The sequence below is a fragment of the Poromitra crassiceps genome (assembly GCF_964638095.1).
Source record: "Poromitra crassiceps genome assembly, chromosome: 9".
NCBI lineage: Eukaryota > Metazoa > Chordata > Actinopteri > Beryciformes > Melamphaidae > Poromitra > Poromitra crassiceps.
The window spans coordinates 21,397,100-21,417,244 of record NC_139630.1 but is presented as its reverse complement, the minus strand read 5'-3'; the positions used below and the strand labels follow the sequence as shown (position 1 = coordinate 21,417,244).

Below are 20,145 nucleotides of genomic sequence, written 5' to 3'. Positions count from 1 at the left end.
TTATTTGGGAAAACAAATACTGTATATGTCTGATGTGTCACTGAGGCAAAAAATAAAAGGCTCAAAAGAGAGTTCTGCTTGAAACGGTGTCTTTCACTAAAAACCTCTTTTTCTCATATTTATCTCCCAAGGAGGGCATTTTTAGTGAAAACAAGCTAACTTCCACTGCTTGTAACTAAACAAGGAAACATGGGAGAGTTTCAGTTTTTTACAAGGGGTAAGAAGAGAGTCTCTGCTTTATTGTGAGATATGTTGTGTAATTATCAACCCAAATTTTCCCACGTCACCCCCCTCTTCCATGACCTCCATTGGCTTCCCATTTCCTCACGTATTAAATTCAAAACACTTATTCTAGCCTATAGAGCAGTACACCAGACAGCCCCTCCGTACTTACAATCTATGGTCAGATTCCAGCCCTCACACCGCTCCCTCCGCCCCTCTACTAGTGCTGGACGCCTCGCCCCTCCACCATTACATGTACTCAATAATCGCTCATCCCGTTCGAGACTTTTTTCATCCCTGGCACCGAAATGGTGGAACGAACTCCCTTCCTCGGTCAGGACGGCCGAAACTCTTCCCATCTTTCGAAAAAGACTAAAAACTCACCTTTTCGGTATTCCTTCATGAACTGACCTTTGTTCTGATCCTGTCACTGCCTTGTTTTACTGTTTATATTGTTCTATTCTTGCTAGTCTCTAACTTGTATTCTTGTTGGTTGTAAATAACTTGTTGTACGTCGCTTTGGATAAAGGCGTCTGCCAAATGAAATAAAGTAAAGTAAAGTAAAGTAATTTTATTCCTAGCACAGAATATTCTGTGGGTCCTGGAAGATCAGGAAATATGCTCAAAATCCTGGCACTGGGAGCACACAGACCGAAATGACCCTGGCAGAGAATGAGTTAATGACTTACCTGGTTAAATAAAGGTTAAATTAAAAAATATATATATATATCATTTTGTGATATAATTACCTGTAAGTGTTGGCAGACAGTTCAGGTGTAAAGTTAGTTCGGGCCTAGAACACAGAGAGGTACAAAATTATATATATACTAGAAAGTGCTTGATTTCTAGGGTGGAGACTGGAGAAACTACCTTTTCCCCTTAACTCACCCTTGTCATCTTCTCCCTACTCCCACCACTCAGCACTCATACAGCCTCAGCCAGAAAGGATTCAGCCAAGAAGGATGTATTACATGGACCGAAGAGGAGTGAGAGTAGAGGGACAGAATGTAGGGAAACAGTGGATGGATAAATCCAGAAGGAGGCGGTAATGCAACATAAAGATGCTAACTGCCATAAAACACCTCAGAAGAAGAAGAATGTATTACATCACTGATGACATCACAATTGCTCAAGTGACATCACTGATGACATCACTTCCATCACAAATCGTGACTGACACCACTACAGACAGAGCCCACTTAGCCAATTTTTAAGTAAACACACACACACACACACACACACACACACACACACGTGTGTGTATATATATATATATATATATATATATATATATATATATATATATATATATATATATATTAGGGCTGTCAAAGTTAACGCGATAATAACGCGTTAACTCAAATTCCTTTTAACGCCACTATTTTTTTACACGCGATTAACGCATGCACTTTCTTTGAAGTTTGAGCCTTGGTCCGACCCGTAGTTTGGGAAATCAGGAAGCAGTAACGTTGATAGCAAGCAGAAAGAAACCCCCGTGAGCAGAAAAGGAGGAAGAAAATGGGTATAATGTTGGTAAGTTCAGCTTAAAATTTAGAAAATGTCACACATTTTGGGTGAGAGAGAGAAAGAGAGGGCGCATCAGCGCGATCAGACCGTTGCAGAGAGAGAGAGAGAGACAGACAGACGGTGGGCGGGGGGAAGAGAAGCAGAGAAAGCGAGCGAGACAGACAGGGAGGGAGGGCGATCAGACCAGAGTCAGAGAGAGACCGAGAGAGAAAGAGAGGGGGAGAGAGCTGGCACACAGCTGCTCCTGCAGTGCTCTTTTCTTCAGATGAACCAGTAGGCTAATTATGCAGCTTACTACAGTAGCCCATTATCTTCTACTTCATTATACAGTATGGTTCAGCATGCACACCCTTGAGGTTATTCTGAAGAATATTCTGGACAATATTTGTCATTGTTCCAATAATAATAAACATATCCGCATAAAGCAAGCTTCGTCTACTCCCATGTTGATAAGAGTATTAAAAACTTGAAAAATATCGGTTTAAGGTAGATTTAGAACAGATAAAAAAGTGTGCGATTAATTTGCGATTAATCGTGATTAACTATGGACAATCATGCGATTAATCGCGATTAAATATTTTAATCGATTGACAGCCCTAATATATATATATATATATATATATAGAGATAGATAGATAGATAGATAGATAGATAGATAGATAGATAGATAGAGAACTTGTAGTAGTGTGCTATAAAGCTAGCATAAATACTCACACTATCCATATTCAACTCAGGTACATTGGGCAGGGTTAGAGAGGATCCACCATCATTTGTGTCCAAAGAAAGCGGCACTGAGGAACCAGACTCACACTCAGTGTTTCCCTCCTCTATCTGATAGAAAGACACTGAGGACTCCCAGTCAACCCTAAACCCAGGGTAGAGTGGTTCGGTGAATGTGGAGTGGAAGGTGTGGAGGTGGATCAGTGTGTCAGAGGAAACAGTGTAGAAGGACAGAGAGCCAGCAGGCCAGTCCAGATACACTGCTATTCTGTTAGGGACAGGGGAAGATATGCGTGTTGATATCCTATTGTGCTTGGCAGTGCACTCCTCATCAGAGCAGAACAGATCCCAGGACTTTTCATTCCATCCAAGCGCACACTCATCACCCCCTCCTTTTCTTCTGATTCCTCTGTAAGCCACTGCTATATCAACCCTTCCTTTCCACTCGAGCTCCCAGTAACAGCGACCAGTCAGACCATCTGTACACAGCAGCTGAGTCCAGTAGTCAAATCTCTCTGGGTGATCAAGATATTCCTGGTCCTCTTGAACCCTGTTCACCTTTCTGTTGTCTTCAGACAGGAGGAGCCATACATGTGCTGTGTTTGGATCCAATGAGAGTTCACAGGCATCTGATGAGAGAACAAGACACAACACAGCAGCAGCTTAGCATAGAATGCCTTTGTTGTCCACACATGAAAATCCATTGTGTTGGGCTCAGCAACATCAAAGACATAAGGTAGTTTAATAGAAACAGGTTCTGATCTAACACACCTGGGTCCTGTTTCACGTACGTGGCTTAAGTAACCCAGAATAATTGGACGCACGGCATATAAAATTATCTCATCAATTGAGCTCAGGCTTAGTCTACTTCAAGGGTCAAATGTGCTTGGGAGCAAATAAAAATAATACTTCACACTGGAGGAACAAACCATAATCTTAGGGAAATATGAAGAATTCAAAGATGTAATAAAAACCAAAGGCAACACTGCTGCACATAATAATCACAGAAGGCAAAATAAATTGCAGATTGTCTCAATGCATAAGTTATTCAGCTTGCTTGATTTCGCCACCGAAGTTCAGCATCTCCGTTGCGCACACGGTGCGCTTTGGAGACGTATGATTAAATGGGTCTTGGCGGTCGCAAAATACTCTTCTCTCCTTTTCCAGGAAGCTCATTGGTTCGTGGGCGGTGCCTTTTAAGGTTTAATCTTATCCTTGCAACTTAACCTGCTCTGGACCAGGTTAACTGTGAAGCATAAGTTGCGATGGAAATCTATCTCGGTAAGAAGTTGACTAGCGTCGTAGTACGGCAAACCCAGGGTTAAACCTGAAGCTACCTCGGTAAGCCACTAATCTTGCTTCGTGAGAAAGGCCTCTGTACTTTAGTGAGTATTTGTTTTTCTGACAACTTTTTAATTTCCCTACATTTTAACACTAATATCTGTACTTTCTACTCCTTACATTTTCAGAACAGTTGAGTTGCTTTAGTTTTAATGCATGACAGACACAAAACATGTAACGATGTTACTTTAGTTTTAATGCATGACAGACACAAAACATGTAGCAATGTCGGTATCTCTCATCTCGAGCTCTCCCAGCTTTCTCTCCCTGCTCCCTCTCTTCAATGCACAGTCTAGCTCGCTTGACCACCTTTCTGTCTCTCTTTACACAGATCCGGCAATATCGCCGTTTGGAAGGCTAGCGTTGTCTTTTTATACAGAAAGTGCTCTTAGACAGCGAGCTATCTTTCCGCAATTAAAATAGGTGTGACATTCTATTGTTGCCATGGAGATGGGAACAGCTGTAAAAAAAAATACTGCGGGCATATTGAGAGAAAAACAGGATAGACAGGTCCTCTGACAGGTCGTTAACCTACTCATATCAACATGGTTTGAGCATAAAAAGACGGTAACACTTTACAATAACGTACACAAATACTATAGTAGTTACTAGTAAACTAACCATTAACTAATAGCCAGTTAATGAGTAGCTAATGAAAAATTTGGCATTAGTCAATCACTAGTTAATCATAGTTAATGAGTAGGTAGTCATTAGTTAATGATTAGTATCTAATTTCCTGAGTAGAGTAGTTAATCATTACCTAATGATTACTAAATGTCAGCTCGTGAATAGAGTAGTTAATCATTACTTAATGATTCCAAAATGTCAGTGCGTGAATGTATTAGTTAATCATTAGTTAATCATGAGTTAAGGTCACATTGTGAGTATAGTAGTTAATCATTAGTTCATGATTTACTTTAGTTCCTTAGTAGAGTAATTACTCATTAGTTAATGGTTAGTCAATGGTCAGTTTGGGAGTATATAGTTAATTGTTAGTTATTCATTACTTAACACATTCACTGCCAGACGTTTTTTTTTTACTGTAGGTAGGTTCTGCCAGAGGGTTTTTTTGAGGATTCTGGCTCATCTTTCAAGACCCGAGGATTATTTTCTGCTAAGATTTTGTGAACACACAATATCTCAAAAGGACTAATAGAATGTGTGCTTTCTCTGTCTAAAAGAGTTAGTTTGTAGAGTTAGTAGTTATGTAAGCATTAGCAGTTGAATACAGCATGGTTTCAGCGTCAGAAAAATTATTCAGAGATAAATGGCTTTTTGTGAAATTCGATAGAACAGTCACTTTAACCATTCATTTTTGGCATCAGTAAGACGTCAGACATCTAAACAATAGTTTTGAACAGTAATTTCCTCCATAACAGCAGGAAACACCCCTCTGCTTCCAACTCCTCCCTCCGTGGGCGTTCTTCTTGGCTGCAGCGGCCGTGTCACAAGCTTGTCACCAGTATCACTGCTTTGCTGCTGCTGTCCTGTGCCTGTCTGCGCGGCCGCTCTTTGAGGAAGTAGGGATGGACTCGCTCGCTTCTTGGAGTTTTGGTTGAGAGCTTTGATGAAGCTTTTGCGATTCTGGTCATATTTATGCTGCGTGTTTCAAAGTGTGCATCCAATCTATTCTTGGAACCCCCCACCGTTGCCACCGCTGTGCATCAGCGCGAAAGTGAAAGCGTTTTCGCCATCAATTTTACAGTATGAGAACGGCTTCCTCTCGCTTTTCCCTCCAGTTTTGGGTCGCCTCTTTCTACTGTGGAGAGACATGTCGCCACTCAGTGGGTCGGTAAAATAGATTATACAAATTCAATACCTCCAATTCTGGTATAGGAGACGTAAAAGGGGTTGATCGATGTCCCACCGTCAAATTTTTTTTTTTTTTTTCTAAGCCGAGATATCTCGTCTTTGGCACTCAACGGTTGGATTCTGTAAGCCGAGATATCTCGTCATTGGCACTCAACGTGTTAATTACTTAATTATTACCAGTCCATTAGTTACTCTTTTTGTGTACCCTATTGTAAAGTGGTGCATCATACTCAGTAGTTTATGAATACTGAATCATTACTTAATTATTATCTGTCTATTAGTTAGTCTTTTTGTGTACCCTATTGTAAAGTGGTGCATCATACTCAGTAGTTTATGAATACTGAATCATTACTTAATTATTACCTGTCCATTAGTTACTCCTTTTGTGTACCCTATTGTAAAGTGGTGCATCATACTCAGTAGTTTATGAATACTGAATCATTACTTAATTATTACCTGTCCATTAGTTACTCTTTTTGTGTACCCTATTGTAAAGTGGTGCATCATACTCTGTAGTTTATGAGTACTGAATCATTACCTGTCCATTTGTTACTCTTTTTGCACCCTAATATAAAGTGAAAGATATCCTTATCAAATAAACACCCCCTCCAGGTGAGATTCGAACCCTGAACCCCAACATTGTTAAATTGTAAGTCTGGTTCTCTACCATCTGAGCTAACCAGCCTGTTGCTTGTTAGAGCCATACTATCGAATGTAGAGCCGGAGTATTATAGTTTTTTAAAACTATAATACTTGGTCTCCGTGACCTTAACTAATGATTAACTAATGATTAAGATAAAAAGAGAAGAGGATCGCACTCCTGGGAGTGCGATCCTCTTCTCTTTTTATCTTGACATTCATTGTGGATTCAGCACCCAGTTATTTGTTCAGTTGAGTTGAGCGCGTTTTTCGTTTTATTTTTGATTAACTAATGATTATATACATTCACGCACTGACATTTTGGAATCATTAAGTAATGATTAACTACTCTATTCACGAGCTGACATTTAGTAATCATTAGGTAATGATTAACTACTCTACTCAGGAAATTAGATACTAATCATTAACTAATGACTACCTACTCATTAACTATGATTAACTAGTGATTGACTAATGCCAAATTTTTCATTAGCTACTCATTAACTGGCTATTTGTTAATGGTTAGTTTACTAGTAACTACTATAGTATTTGTGTACGTTATTGTAAAGTGTTACCAAAAAGCCTACTATAACCTACTACTCATAAACTGTAAGCAGGGATAATATCTCCTGGCCCTCCTGTTGGAGTCATGGATCGGATCACTTCTTGGTTTCATTTCAGCCTTTGCCCTTTTATTGCTGTGACGGCCGTATCATCAACTCTATTATAATATAGGGAGTTATGGATTTGTTGGGATATACGCAATTTAGTAGGCTCTAAATGCACACAAATGCTATAACGTTAGTTGTTTTTCGTAAGGGAATGCACACCAGGCAAGACTGCAACAGCGTTTTTTCCCCTCCATTCCTTTGAATCGACTGCAGTATAGGACGAATCAGCGTGAAATCACGACAACAAAACAGCACTTCTGGGTGCCACTGCAGCGGTTAACTAGTTAACTAGTATGTACATGTCAAACAAACGTTAATACGGTAAAACTTCCAATTAGTCCCCAATTGGCGCCGAGTCTCCAATAACCGCAGGGGGTCCGAATCAATTTAGCACAATAAGCGCCGGCCTTCCTTAACCGCCGGGGCGGTTATTCGATTTTTTTTTCAGTGATGCCAATACACACACTAAACTGCGGCCTGCCATCCACAAGAACAGTACGGTAATCACGCGACAAAGAAGAACGAACAAACCCCCAAACACACGAAGAAGTCCAAACACATGAAGAAGAACAGAAGAGAGCTAGCAAGCTACAATGGCGGACGCACCTAACGTAATAGCAGACGAAGCAGACAACGCAGATCTGAACGCACCGTGGCCGTGGCGGCTGATGGCAGCGAGGATGGGGAGATCCACTGTTTCAAGCCAGGGATGCCATGTGAGGCAGGAAGGGAGATGCTGAGGAGGGCAAGGGGGCAGGAGGAGGTTGATGAGGTGGAGGAGGAAGTGGACGAGGAAGAGGAGTTCAATAATGAACTTGAGGAAGAGGACGATGAGGATGTGGTTGAGGAGGAGGAGGAGGAGGAGGAGGAGGAGAATGAGGAGGACTAGAGGCCATATTACTATTGCGGTGTTTGTTTGTGTGTGAGGGAGGGCTAGGTACTGTTTTATTTAAAAAGAAAGAAAGAGGATATTTTATTTTTAGTATTACTGTACGGTATGGTGTATTTTATATATTTGTTGCACGTTACCATATTACCGTACTGTATTATATTTTATATAGTTGTTGCACTAGGTACATTTAGAGGCATGTTCAAAACTGCCTGTACCCATCCTCTACTGTTACTAAGTACCATACAGTATATTGATCATATTATGAGCATTTTGATACTGCTGACCAGGAATTCTGTGCAAAAAATAAGAATCGCCTCGGTCAATTTCGTGCAATAAAGATAACCGCCTGACTCCAATTGCCGCCTGGTCTCCTTTAACCGCCTGGAGTCTGAGTCAATTTAGCATAATAAACGCCTGGGCCCTTATTTGAAGTTTTACGGTATCTCAAAAGCTAGACATCACATTGTTTATATTTTGACTTTGTGAGTGAGAGCAGAAGTAGCTCAAGGGGCTGATGTACACTGAAGAAGGCCTGCGCGCCGAAACTGTTTGTTGCTGTGCTGCTGCCCTACCCAGACTACGTTATTAAACCTCTAAAAGGACTTTTTTGTGTGCTGGCCTTTCTGCTGTGACATGTGATGGAGGGTACCCTACGTTTCAGAGTAATAGCGAGCGCCCTGGGAGGGAGATCTAGCCACTCAAGGGCCAAGCTCAGAGAGCTTGCCCCCCCCCCCCCCCCCTCAAACTAAATACACACTTACACTTCCTCAGACCTGGTTTCAACCACTGCTCTCCACCATGGTCCAACCTGGAGGAATGAACAAAGTCAGATCAGAAGATTCTCTTTGATGATGGAAAAATTGACATTTAATAACCTTGAATATGAAGGATTTCCACTCATATCCTCCATTAAAGATTAAACAGTATTCCCCCTTTTCTCAGTGTGACAGAGACAATGTGTGTGACTCTCAGCCTTCCATATATTCCCTCTCCATACCTGAGAGAGTCCAGTCTCCAGTCTGGATCCTCCAGTCCAGCAGAGAGCAGCTTCACTCCGGAGTCCCCTGGATGATTGTAGCTCAGGTCCAGCTCTCTCAGATGGGAGGGGTTGGAGCTCAGAGCTGAGGCCAGAGAAGCACAGCCTTCCTCTGTGAGCAGACAGCCTGACAGCCTGCATGCGCACGAGCGCATACACGCGTGCGCACACACACACACACACACACACACACACACACACACACACACACACACATTTTAATACCTTTATTTGTGTTCACTTTTAGGCAAAAAAATCCTTTAACACAAACAATAATAGATGCACAAACAATGGGAAATCTCATTGTAGGGAAGCTTATGTGCTTGCCTTGTGTGAAGTTGCTGGATCTTAGGTAAGGGCTCACGGGCAGTGATCGGTTAGAACCACAGAGATGTCTTTCAAGCTTTAATGAAATATCAGGCAGATAGGAGCAAGGCAGAAGCCACGTACAGAGCTTACAGATTGCAGGAAGGGAACATAGGACCAAGATAATACATATCATAACAGAACAACACCTTTTTATACCCCCCCACATTCGGGGTATGACACCGTTGGTGATGTCACAACGTCCGGGGAGGTATGACATCATCGGTGACCTCATAAAGTCACGTCTGCCATCACAGTCAGCCTAGACCGTCTGACATCGCTGATGACCTCACAGGTGAACTCTGACATCATCATCGATGATGTCACGGCGGTGTCATCATCATCACGTCGTTGGCGCCGTGGTGCGTGGGCGTCAATTGCCCCAAGAACAGGACCATTTTCTACAGCCGCCCTCAGATTCCTGTGGGGAATCTGTATTCTTCCAGAAATGGCAGAAATGGCCCTCCAGTCCCACCTGGTATAGGCAGGGCTCGGTTGATTAGTCTGGCAGTGAGGGGGGCTGTGGTCCGCTTGGCCACCGGCAGGGTGTAGGTACGGGCAACGGCGTTGGAAGCACGGTGCGGTGGGCGCTGCAGCACCCCCTGGTGGCAAGAGATGTAAAAAAAAAAAAAAAAATTTTTTTTTTTTTTTTTTTTCAAATTCGGCCCTGGATATATCGGAGGAATAGCAGGTAGGCTATCACTGTCCCTGAGTCCTGTGGGTAAATTGAGTAATGCTGCAGAGAAGAGGAGAAGACACTGAATAATGACATCACAACAGTATAATCCTAATGTTAATTTAAAATTTAATATTCCTCTAAATATGGCTAAAAGTCCAAAAAGGGTGGGAGAGAGAATGAGGATTCCAACACAGCAGTGGGAGCAAGTGGTGACATGGAGGTGAGTGAGAAAAGGTGACTGAATAATGACACAACAGTCTAATCTTAATATTAATATTCCTCTAATCTGGCGACAAAGTGGCCAAATTTTTTGCCGCCCTACGGGCGCCGTCAGCCGTCCCCCCCAATGTTGAATCGGTGGCAGCACCCCCTACCTAATAGTACTTCCAACGCCACTGGGTACGGGTCTACACTTCGTTGTCCAGTCCAGGGGAAAGTTTGGTGACTGTCCCCATCGGCCAAAGTGTGTGCAGGAGCTGGGGGTCTACCCAGCAACTGCTGTAGTGAGGGGCCTCTGGTGGCTTGAATTTCCAGTTGAGGAAACTCAACGGCGTGAGGTCAGCGCGGGAGCTGCGCAGGAGCTGGAGGTCTACCCAGCAACTGCTGAAGTGAGGGGCCTCTGGTGGCTTGAGTTTCCAGTTGAGGAAACTCAGCGGCGTAAGGTGGAAGCAGTTTGTCTGCCCTCGTTGGAGGGAAGCCTCGGCCTTACTATAGTCCTCGGCCCTTAGTGCCTCGTTGGCCGCCCCGTGGAGCGCCGGTGTGGGATCCTCGATGAGGGCACCGAATGTCGTACACTCCTCCGGCATGGGGGGAGCCGGCCTGAGGCCACAGTAACTTGGCTTCCTCAACTCCTCGCCCTGATCCGAGGTTGTGTGGAGTTGGGGTGTCTCTGGCCAGCGATCTGGGCTGAGAAGAAGGAAGGGGGGTCCGCAACCCCAACGGCTGGTGGTGAGTGCGGGAAGGGGCCTTCCCCGCGTAATGTCGACCGCAACAGCTACCTGCCGTTGCGGTAGCTCGTCCTCCCACTCTTTCCAGGTCTGCAGCAGTGTCTCGGGTAGGACTGGGTCATCCCAGTCCCGTCTCCTTTTCCATAGGTGCTGTATGAGCAGGACAAGATGGATCCTCCCGAACTGATGGAGGGGCAGATTCTGCGGGCGGAATTTCTGCTGCAGGGCGGTGATGGGGTAAGTTTGCTCGCCTAGACAAAGGTTCGGTTCCGTAAAGGCTTTCTTGGTGCGATAGGTCTGCTCTGGGCAAATTGCCGGCGAGACGATGAGGGAGACGGCCGCCCTGTGAAGCATCTGGGGCTCCTGCCTCACCGTCCGCAAAGGCGTGTCCTCTGGCTGGCCGGTAAGGGCCAGCTGCTGTGCTGCTGAGTGTAGGAGCACGGTCCACTCTGAGCCGTCGTCCATTATGGCGTATGTGTCCAGCCTCTCGTCCCCATGTTGGGTCACCACTTTGCAGACCTTACGGAGGGCATGACGGTTTCCCCATGGAGGTTTACCAGTGTAGTACGCCCCCTCCCCCCCCCCCCCCCCCCCCCCCCCTGTTCCCTCTGGGGGAGGAGGGTGGCTTGATCCGTCTGGGGGAGCCGGGTGGCCTCTTCCTTCTGGGGGAACGGGCTGGGGGCCCGTTCTCGGCTTCCTCTGCTCGGACTTCTTGGCATCCCTAGAGGCCTTGGCTGGAGTTGTCTCCGTGAGCTCGGGCAGGGCCAGGAGGTGAATTCCGGGAATAGGTAATCGTGATGGCTGGTCCCGCCCTCTGGGGGGGTCCCAGCTGTCGTGTCCGGCTATCTTGTGGGAATGGTTGACGCCGGCCGGCTGACTGTGCCCCGTGCTGTTGGTCCCAACGTTCGCCATGCCTACCTGAGTGTGGTGTATGCCTATGGACATTACCAAGCCTTCCAAATATGAATACAAGCAATTAACAATTAACAGTTGACCCCCCCCCCCCCGCCCCCCACCCCCCCCAAAAAAAAAGTTTAAACATAGTAACATAGGAACACTTATCATGACTTTTCTGATATTTTTTAATGCTGCTCATGCTCTTCTCTGTTTACTTGTCATATCCCCGGGTCACCACCATGTGGCTCCATTGAACTGTTTATGACCTGGACCGCTTGATGTCAATAACCATAATATGTTCTATGACAGCCTTGAAGTGCTCCTAAATAATTGTACTGGCACAGAGAGGGAATGCGTGCTGTTAGGGGATTTTAATACTGACGTCACTGACAAATCATGTACTAGTTACAATGCATTTAACAGCTTTTGTAAGTCATTTGGGTTGACTCAATTAATTTCGGAACCCACTCGGGTATGCCACAAGTCTCAAACTACCATTGATCTTATTCTAGTATCGGATAAAGCAAATATATCCTGCAGTGGAGTCATACAATATGGAATTAGTGATCACTATCTCATCCACTGTACAAGAAAGAGACACCGGAATTCATTTTCAGCACACAAGGCCATTCGTATAAGATCACTTAAAAACTATTCTGTTGACACCTTTCGATCTCTACTGGACAAAGTAGACTGGTCCCCTATATTCAATTCCTGCGTTATTGATGATGCGTGGGACATTTTTAAACGTTTATTTCTCCAAGTGGTAGACCTGGTAGCCCCACTTAGAGAGGTCAGAATCAAACAGAGGACCAAACCCTGGTTTAACAACTCAATTAGGGAAATGATAAAGGTGCGTGACTCAGCACTGGCCAAGTTTAAAAAATCACGGGTACTGGGCGACTTTGAGCTTTTTAAAAAGCACAGAAACAAGACACAGGAAATGATTAAGACTAGTAAACAGAACTACTATGCTGACTCAATCAAAGAGAACTGTAATAACCCCTCAAAGCTATGGAAGACACTTAAAGATCTGGGCTGTGGAGGGGATTCAAACTGCAAGGCCAATGTGGCAAACATAGGGTTGCACACCGATAATGGAGTAGAATTTGATAAAGGCAAAGTTGCAACTATTTTTAACACTTTTTTCACTTCTGTTGCCAGCAACCTTGTCTCCAAATTGCCGGCCAGGACAGGAGAGTACGGTAAGGACTTTGTCACCAAACACTACAGTAACCTGGGTGTTAAGGAAGGAGCCTTTTCTTTTAGAAAGGTTACAATTGAACATGTGGACAAGATGCTAAGTGAGCTTAAGATTAAAAAGGCTACTGGGCTTGATGGCATTAATGCTAGATTCCTGAGAGATGCTTCCTCTGTAATTGCCCCATGTATAACTTATATGATTAACCTTTCTCTAGAGCAAGGAGAAGTACCTACTGATTTTAAACACGCAAAAGTAACACCTATCTATAAAAAAGGAAATAAGTCAGACCCTAGCAACTACAGACCAGTCTCAATTTTGAGTGTAGTTTCTAAGGTTTTTGAAAGAGTAGTGTATGATCAAATATATGAATACATTTGTGATCAAAATTTATTTTATGAGCAACAGTCTGGCTTTAGAAAATCGTGTTCAACCGATTCATGTCTTTTATATCTTACTGATTTCATTAGGAAGGAAATTGATGCTGGGAAAATGTGCGGTCTAGTTTTACTAGACCTGCAAAAAGCCTTTGACACTGTCGACCATGGTATTCTCCTATGTAAAATGAAGGCTCTTGGGTTAGCCAACTCTGCCACTAGGTGGATGGAGTCATACCTGACAGGGAGGGAACAACAGGTGGATGTCGGCGGGGTACTATCCGAGGCCATGCCTATTTCCTGTGGGGTCCCCCAAGGGAGTGTGCTCGGCTCTTTGCTCTTCTTACTATATATTAATGATATGAAAGCTGCCTGCTCTAGTCATTTATTTTTATATGCAGACGATTCAGCAATTTTAGTATCAAACAAAAACCTAACGCAGATTCAAGATATTCTGACCGAAAACCTAGAACAAATAAAAATTTGGCTATGTGACAATAGGTTGCTGTTACACATGGGAAAGACGGAGTCTATTCTCTTTGGCTCCAAATATAGATTAGGTAAGGAGACCAAACTCAAGCTAACCTCTGGAGGGGTATCCATAACAGCCAAGCCCTCTGTCAAATACCTAGGCTGTTTCCTTGATGGTACATTAGGGGGCGCCACCATGGCACTAAAAGTTTTAGGCAAAGTAAATGCCAAAACCAGGTTTTTAGCCAGGAAGTCCAGACTGCTCAACAGGGAATGCCTGAAAATTCTAGCATCATGTTTAGTCCAGTGCCACCTTGACTATGCCATCAGTTCCTGGTACTGGGGCCTCAACAAAGCCCTGAAACAGAAACTTCAGGTGGCACAGAACAGACTGATTAGAGTAGTTCTGGGCCTTAACCACAGAAGCCACGTGGGGAAGGCTCAGTTCACTCATCTCCAGTGGTTACCAGTTGAGGAAAGGGCCAGACAGCTTCAACTTACTATGGTACATAGGATTTTAAACAATAGAGCACCGGAATACTTTAACAATTATTTTAAGAAAATTGCACACGGACACAACACAAGAGCAAGTGTAGGAAATGTGGCCCTCCACAAGCATAAGACATTGACAGGTAGAGTATCTTTTATCTATTCCGGTGCTGTGGAGTGGAACAAACTGCCTCTCCCAATCAAAGAAACAGAAAGTAAGGTGGCTTTTAAAACAAAGGTTAAGAAACAGCTTTTTAGCAACCTGTCTGCATAACCTGCCATTTCTAATTGTGATGTATTGTGATATGTTGTTGATTTGCTGATATTATTGTTTGTTTTTTATTGTTTTCGCTCTGACTGAAGTTGAGCACTTTTAGATTGATATAGTATATGTTTTTTTTGTCATTTAACCCTAACCCTAACCCTAACCCATTTTTAATGTTGTATTCATCACTTGTATTGCACTTTACAGATGCCTGTCTCCACAGGGGACACTCGTCACAACAGGGACAACGATGGAAATAAGTCCTGGACTTTTTCGTTTTATCCCTGACACCGCAGTATTTGTCTCATGTATTGCATATTGTCTAATAAAATCAAATCAAATCAAAAATAACTATGGTTCAAATGTTCCCAACTGCATTTTAAGGGGCTGACACCAGAGGTGGAAAGTACTCAAGTACTTTGAGGATTTGTACTTTCTAAGTATTTTTATAATGCGATACTTTTACTTGAGTAATTTTAATAATAGATATTTTACTTGAGTATTTTTAAATGTACACTGAGTAAATGAGTAATTTTTTTCAGTATGAAAGACCAGACAAACAAAGACAGGGACAGCTTAACGTAACGTGTTCGATGTGTGAAATGTATTTGGGTACATTATTAAAATATAAAACATTTTTAAGGTAACACCAAATTCTTACCAAAGCTTAGATCGGGCCCAAAAAAGCTCGACCCGAGCCTCTGCATGTTCTGTCTGAGCCGAGCCCAGCCTGAACCCGAAATTGTCTTAGTAAGTTGGTTGTTTATCTAAACTATATCCGTGTTGTCTGTTCAATCTCATGAATTGATAAGGTCCTAAGGTTACAATGTACATATAACATTCTGATTATAACACCAATTAGCACCCCAATTATAAAAAATAAAAAGTAAGGGCCCTATATCTGACCACAAGCCCGGCCCGGGGCTGAGGAATAGAGGGGAAATTCTGGCCCCGACCCACGGGCCGGGTCGGGTTCAAGCAGAGAATTTAACCTCTAATCAACGCAAATGTACTTTTACTCGAGTAATTTGAGTACTTTTAAATAGGCTACTTTTTACTCTTACTTGCGTAATTTCCTGGACTTGTACTTGTTAATTTTCACTCAAGTAACAATACTTGTACTTGAGTAGGATTTGTCAGTACTCCTTCCACCTCTGGCTGACACACACCGAAAACACTTAGCAGCAACTACATGCCGACCGATACATCACCTCACGTCTCCTGTGTCGGGGTTAAAAAGTTGCGTTTGAACATATTGCAAACATGACAGCCGACTAGCATATGTTCTGCACCTGCGTGAGACCTGATTCATGAAACATTAAATAGAAAGTAGCTTTTGCCAAGTTTGCTTTTTGCTTAAATGGCTTCGTAATACAGCTAATCAAGAATATGTCTGATAAAAAGTTGCAAATGACACTGCCGTATGTCAGCCCTTGTCTGGACTTTTGCTGAAAGGACAAGGCAGATGTCAATAATAAGGAGAAACCACACTGAATGGGCAATCTGCAGCGAGAGGCTCGAGGGACTTTCCCAAATGCACGTTTTGGAATTATCAGGTGAGATGAATTTGGAAAATGAGCAGAGAGATTTGTGTGTGCCCTCTCTCTTCTGTTTCGCTACACTTGACCAGCCAATCAGAGTGATTTCTCTACCCCTGACCAGCCAATCAGAGTGATTTCTTTCACCAAAGAGCCGACGGCCGGAAAAGCCGCCACCCGCCATCAAAGCAGGCTAGAGCCAATGGTGCGGGACACAAATACTAAAGCGACAGATGCCCAGACATGGCCGACGGCCAACTGTCAGCTTGCTGTGTCAAGGGCTTAAACAGCTCACCCTAAAATCCCAAATACATTTTTTCCTCTAACCTGTAGTACTATTTATCCATCTAGATTGTTTTGTGTTGGTAGTCTGGGTTTTGGAGATATCAGTCATAGAGATTTCTGCCTTCTCTCCAATACAATGGAACTGGATGGCAAAAGATTTTTGCTTTTCAATGTTTACCATTACCATCTGTCATTGTGTTATGGATGGAATTATAGTGAAAATAAAGTATCCCCCTTTTTGCTGGGGGACGCCTGGAATACCCTCAATGACCCCTGGGGGTCCCTGGACCCCCACTTTTAGAACCACTAACTTAAGATAAGTGTTTTTTGGAGGGGGTTGTGTAGACAGTCTCCCATCTGTCAGTGCTGACTGACAGCTGGAGTGGTTGGGGAGTTGTTAATGTAAATGGGGACCTATTGTCCATACCCCCTTTACCTGGCTTCCCAGGTAAAGGGTAAGGTAAACTTTTAGGGCTGTTTTCTCTGGATCTTGCTTTTAGGAGTGTGCACATTCAAATAAGCATATCTCATTATTATGTGTTTCTTTTTCAGGTTACAATGTGTGACACATCATTTGAAAGCTTACAATCTGCACTTTCATAATCCGTAAAATAATGAAAAATGACCTCGGCCTACTTGTGGGTCGAAATACCAGTGGCTTTCACATATAACTTTACATTTGTGGTTATACAGGGTTGCTTTTTCTTGACTTAATCCAAGAGGTTCAATTTTATTTCTTTTTTTCTCTCTCCCCCGCCCCCGATTTTTTATCCCATTTTTATCCCCATTAGTGCGTTTTTTTGTTTATCCTGGTTGCTGCTCCACCCTCTGCCAATCTGGGGAGAGCCGAAACTGGCTCCATGCTTCCTCCGAGACATGGGCAGTAGCCAGCCGCTTATTTTCACCTTACAGGGGAAGCTTCACCGGTAGGACATAGCACGTGGGAGGATCACGCTATTCAAACAAGTTCCCCTCCCTCCGAACAGGCGCCCCGAACGACCAGAGGAGGCACCCCTTCAGCGACCAGGATATTGTTTTTGGTGAGGGGTTCCTATATGAAGGAAACCCCCAGGGGGCACGGGAAAAACATGCAAACTCCACACAGAAAGGCCCTTTGACGACCCCACCCAGGCGGTGGGCACTCGAGGACATGCGGACGGGCACACACTCCTTCAGCGTTCACAGCGTCCCAGGGGAATCGAACCCAGGACCTTCTAGCTGTGAGGCGACAGTGCTACGACTGCGCCACCATGCCCCTCTGTCATGCCCTCAACCTCTGCCTCCTAGTCTCTCTCGCCCCCTCCTTTCTGTTGTGATTACAGGATTGGAGCCAGGTGTGTGGAGCTGATCTCCAGCTATCGCAGCTGCCAAGCATCACCAATCAGCAGGCTTCATATACCCAGCCCAGACGTCAAGACACTGTCAGATTATCTTCTCAGCTACACGGAGAGGAACGTCTGCTGTCCTAACTCTGACTACTGGCGCCAATCCTCACCTGTCTGTCTGCCTGCTCGCCATCTGCCTGGACTTCAGCCTACCTGTTCTCTGCCAGCCTGGACTTCAGCCTGCTTGCTCTCTGCCAGCCCGGACTTCTGTATGCCTGCTCGTTCACCTATCTGGACTCTAGCCTGCCATCCTTCAACCTGAGTATCTAGTCCAGCCGGACTCAACCAATAACATTTAAATAAACAAACTGTGTTACAACTTGATATTTTGTCTCTGTCTGTCTCTGCCCTTGAGTCCAACAAACAAAACCCTAACAGGATACTCTGACCAATATGGACTCGGCAGAGGCAGACGCCATGAGACAAGCCCTTGCTCAGCAGGGCCAATGGCTGGGAGGCCAGGAGGAGCGTCTGCGGACCCTGACCTCGGAGATGCAGAGGCTTTGTGTGACCATCACGGGCCTCACCGAGCGTCTTACACCAGCTCCAGCTGCCGCTCTGCCTCAGCCCGACCAGCCAGCGCTGCCTGCTACCACAGCTCCGGAGCCTCACATCCCACCTCCAGCAAAATACTCAGGTGATCCACACAGCTGTCGTCAATTTCTCACACAGTGTCACTTGTCGTTCAACGCTCAGCCCATCCGCTTCTCTACTGAAGCTGCCAAAATTGCATATCTGGTTAACCTACTGGAGGGACCCCCGCTTAACTTTTTCAATGCTCTCTTTGAACAGGGCTCCCCGTTCACCCAGTCCTTTGCCGTATTTGCTGGGGAGCTCAAACGAGTGTACGACCACCCGATACGAGGGCAACAGGCGGGGCAGCGCTTGTTGAAGCTTCGACAAGGAAGCCTCCCAGTTCGTGAGTTCATAAGCCAGTTCCACAGTTTGGCTGTTGAGTCGGGATGGGATAATGTGGCCCTCATTGCAGCGTTCCAGAGCGGCCTGAATAGAGAGATTGGGCGGGAAATAGCACTACGGGGAGAACTAAATTCCTTAGACGCCGCCATTAGTCTGGCCATTAAAATTGCGGATCAAATTGCCCTGTGGCGTACTGACACCCCCGTCTCTCTGTTCTCGTCACGTCCCGATACTCCAAACTTTCCAGAACCCGAACCCATGCAGCTCGACCGGGTCCATCTGTTCCCTGAGGAAAGGGCTCGTCGTCGGGCTATAGCCAGAGGTGTAGTGCTATCTAGAGAAGTGGGGGAACGCACCTATATGGGGAACACCTGCACACGCACAGGTCCCAACAAAGCGCCCTCCTCCCGCCCCCCCCCCCCCCCCCCCCCCCGCACGCACACACGCTAACGTTCACGCAGCCTATTCATTCATTAATCGTTCGGGGCGGGCAATCGCTTATATCAACGAATTAAATGAGCAAACTCACGGATTCCTCAAGTGCTGCAAACCACTGTCACTGACACACGACTAACTTGTGTCCTCTATAAACACTGCAGAAGCCCATGACATTTGCAGCTCTGAAACTAAAATACTGAAATAAACCTTGCTTGGGATGTTAAGTATCCACTGGACAGGCTAAATAGCACTGCTGCCACCACCTTTGTTAATCCGGTGAGGTCCGGTGTCAGATCCCTGAGCACAACCCACACGGACAACGACGTAAGGAAAAGATATATGCTTTAATGGGAACAAATCATAACAGCTATGAACAGAGAACGGGCACCCGCCCGCCTCCCGTTCCGTGAGTGCGGTACCGTCTTGGCACCAGTCAATGACGCGTGATTTCTAACCCCACATAGGATAAGCAATAACCACGCCCTGTGGCGCCGGGATTGGCCAGGAGCAGCACTGGAGGGCACGCAGCCCAGCGATTTCATGAACCAACTGAATAGCTCTTGAGAACGGACAGCGATTTCTTAGCATAGTAATACTAATAATAAGCATAATAATTGTAATCTACACAATGTACACAATCTACAAAAACATGCAATAATATAAACGGTGTTGTGTTCACGTTCATAGCTCATATAATATAATGTATCATTATCGTTAATTTCAAGCTCAATTCTTACCCAGAGAAAAGGTACAGCACTGAAAATGTAACAAGCAGATGAAAAACCCCAGGTGCTTTAGTCCCAAGCTTCAATGCTTCTGGCCAATCCCGGTGCCACAGGGCGTGGTTATTGCTTATCCTATGTGGGGTTAGAAATCACGCGTCAAGGACAGTCTCTGTTCAATAATGACCGCTCGGACAGCAGCCCTGTCCTGCTTCACAAGCACCGCTCCCAGACACACTCTCGGCACGCACTCCGCCCCGCTTTATCAGTTCTCCCTCTTCTAATCAAGTCCAGCCGCGGCTGATCA

At 44.8% G+C, this 20,145-nt stretch overlaps 1 protein-coding gene across 1 annotated transcript in view; it reads right to left on the bottom strand.

Annotated features, from left to right (window-relative positions):
• Positions 1 to 20,145, bottom strand: part of LOC310782209 (uncharacterized protein) — a gene marked incomplete at both ends in the record, with an annotated part of 117,053 nt that overhangs the window by 10,990 nt on the left and 85,918 nt on the right. Inside the window, 3 exons of the mRNA XM_083642891.1 lie at positions 2,559 to 3,098; positions 8,586 to 8,632; positions 8,822 to 8,995. Of these exons, the coding sequence (XP_083499017.1) occupies positions 2,559 to 3,098; positions 8,586 to 8,632; positions 8,822 to 8,995 (761 nt within the window). The remainder of the gene's footprint in view (positions 1 to 2,558; positions 3,099 to 8,585; positions 8,633 to 8,821; positions 8,996 to 20,145) is intronic.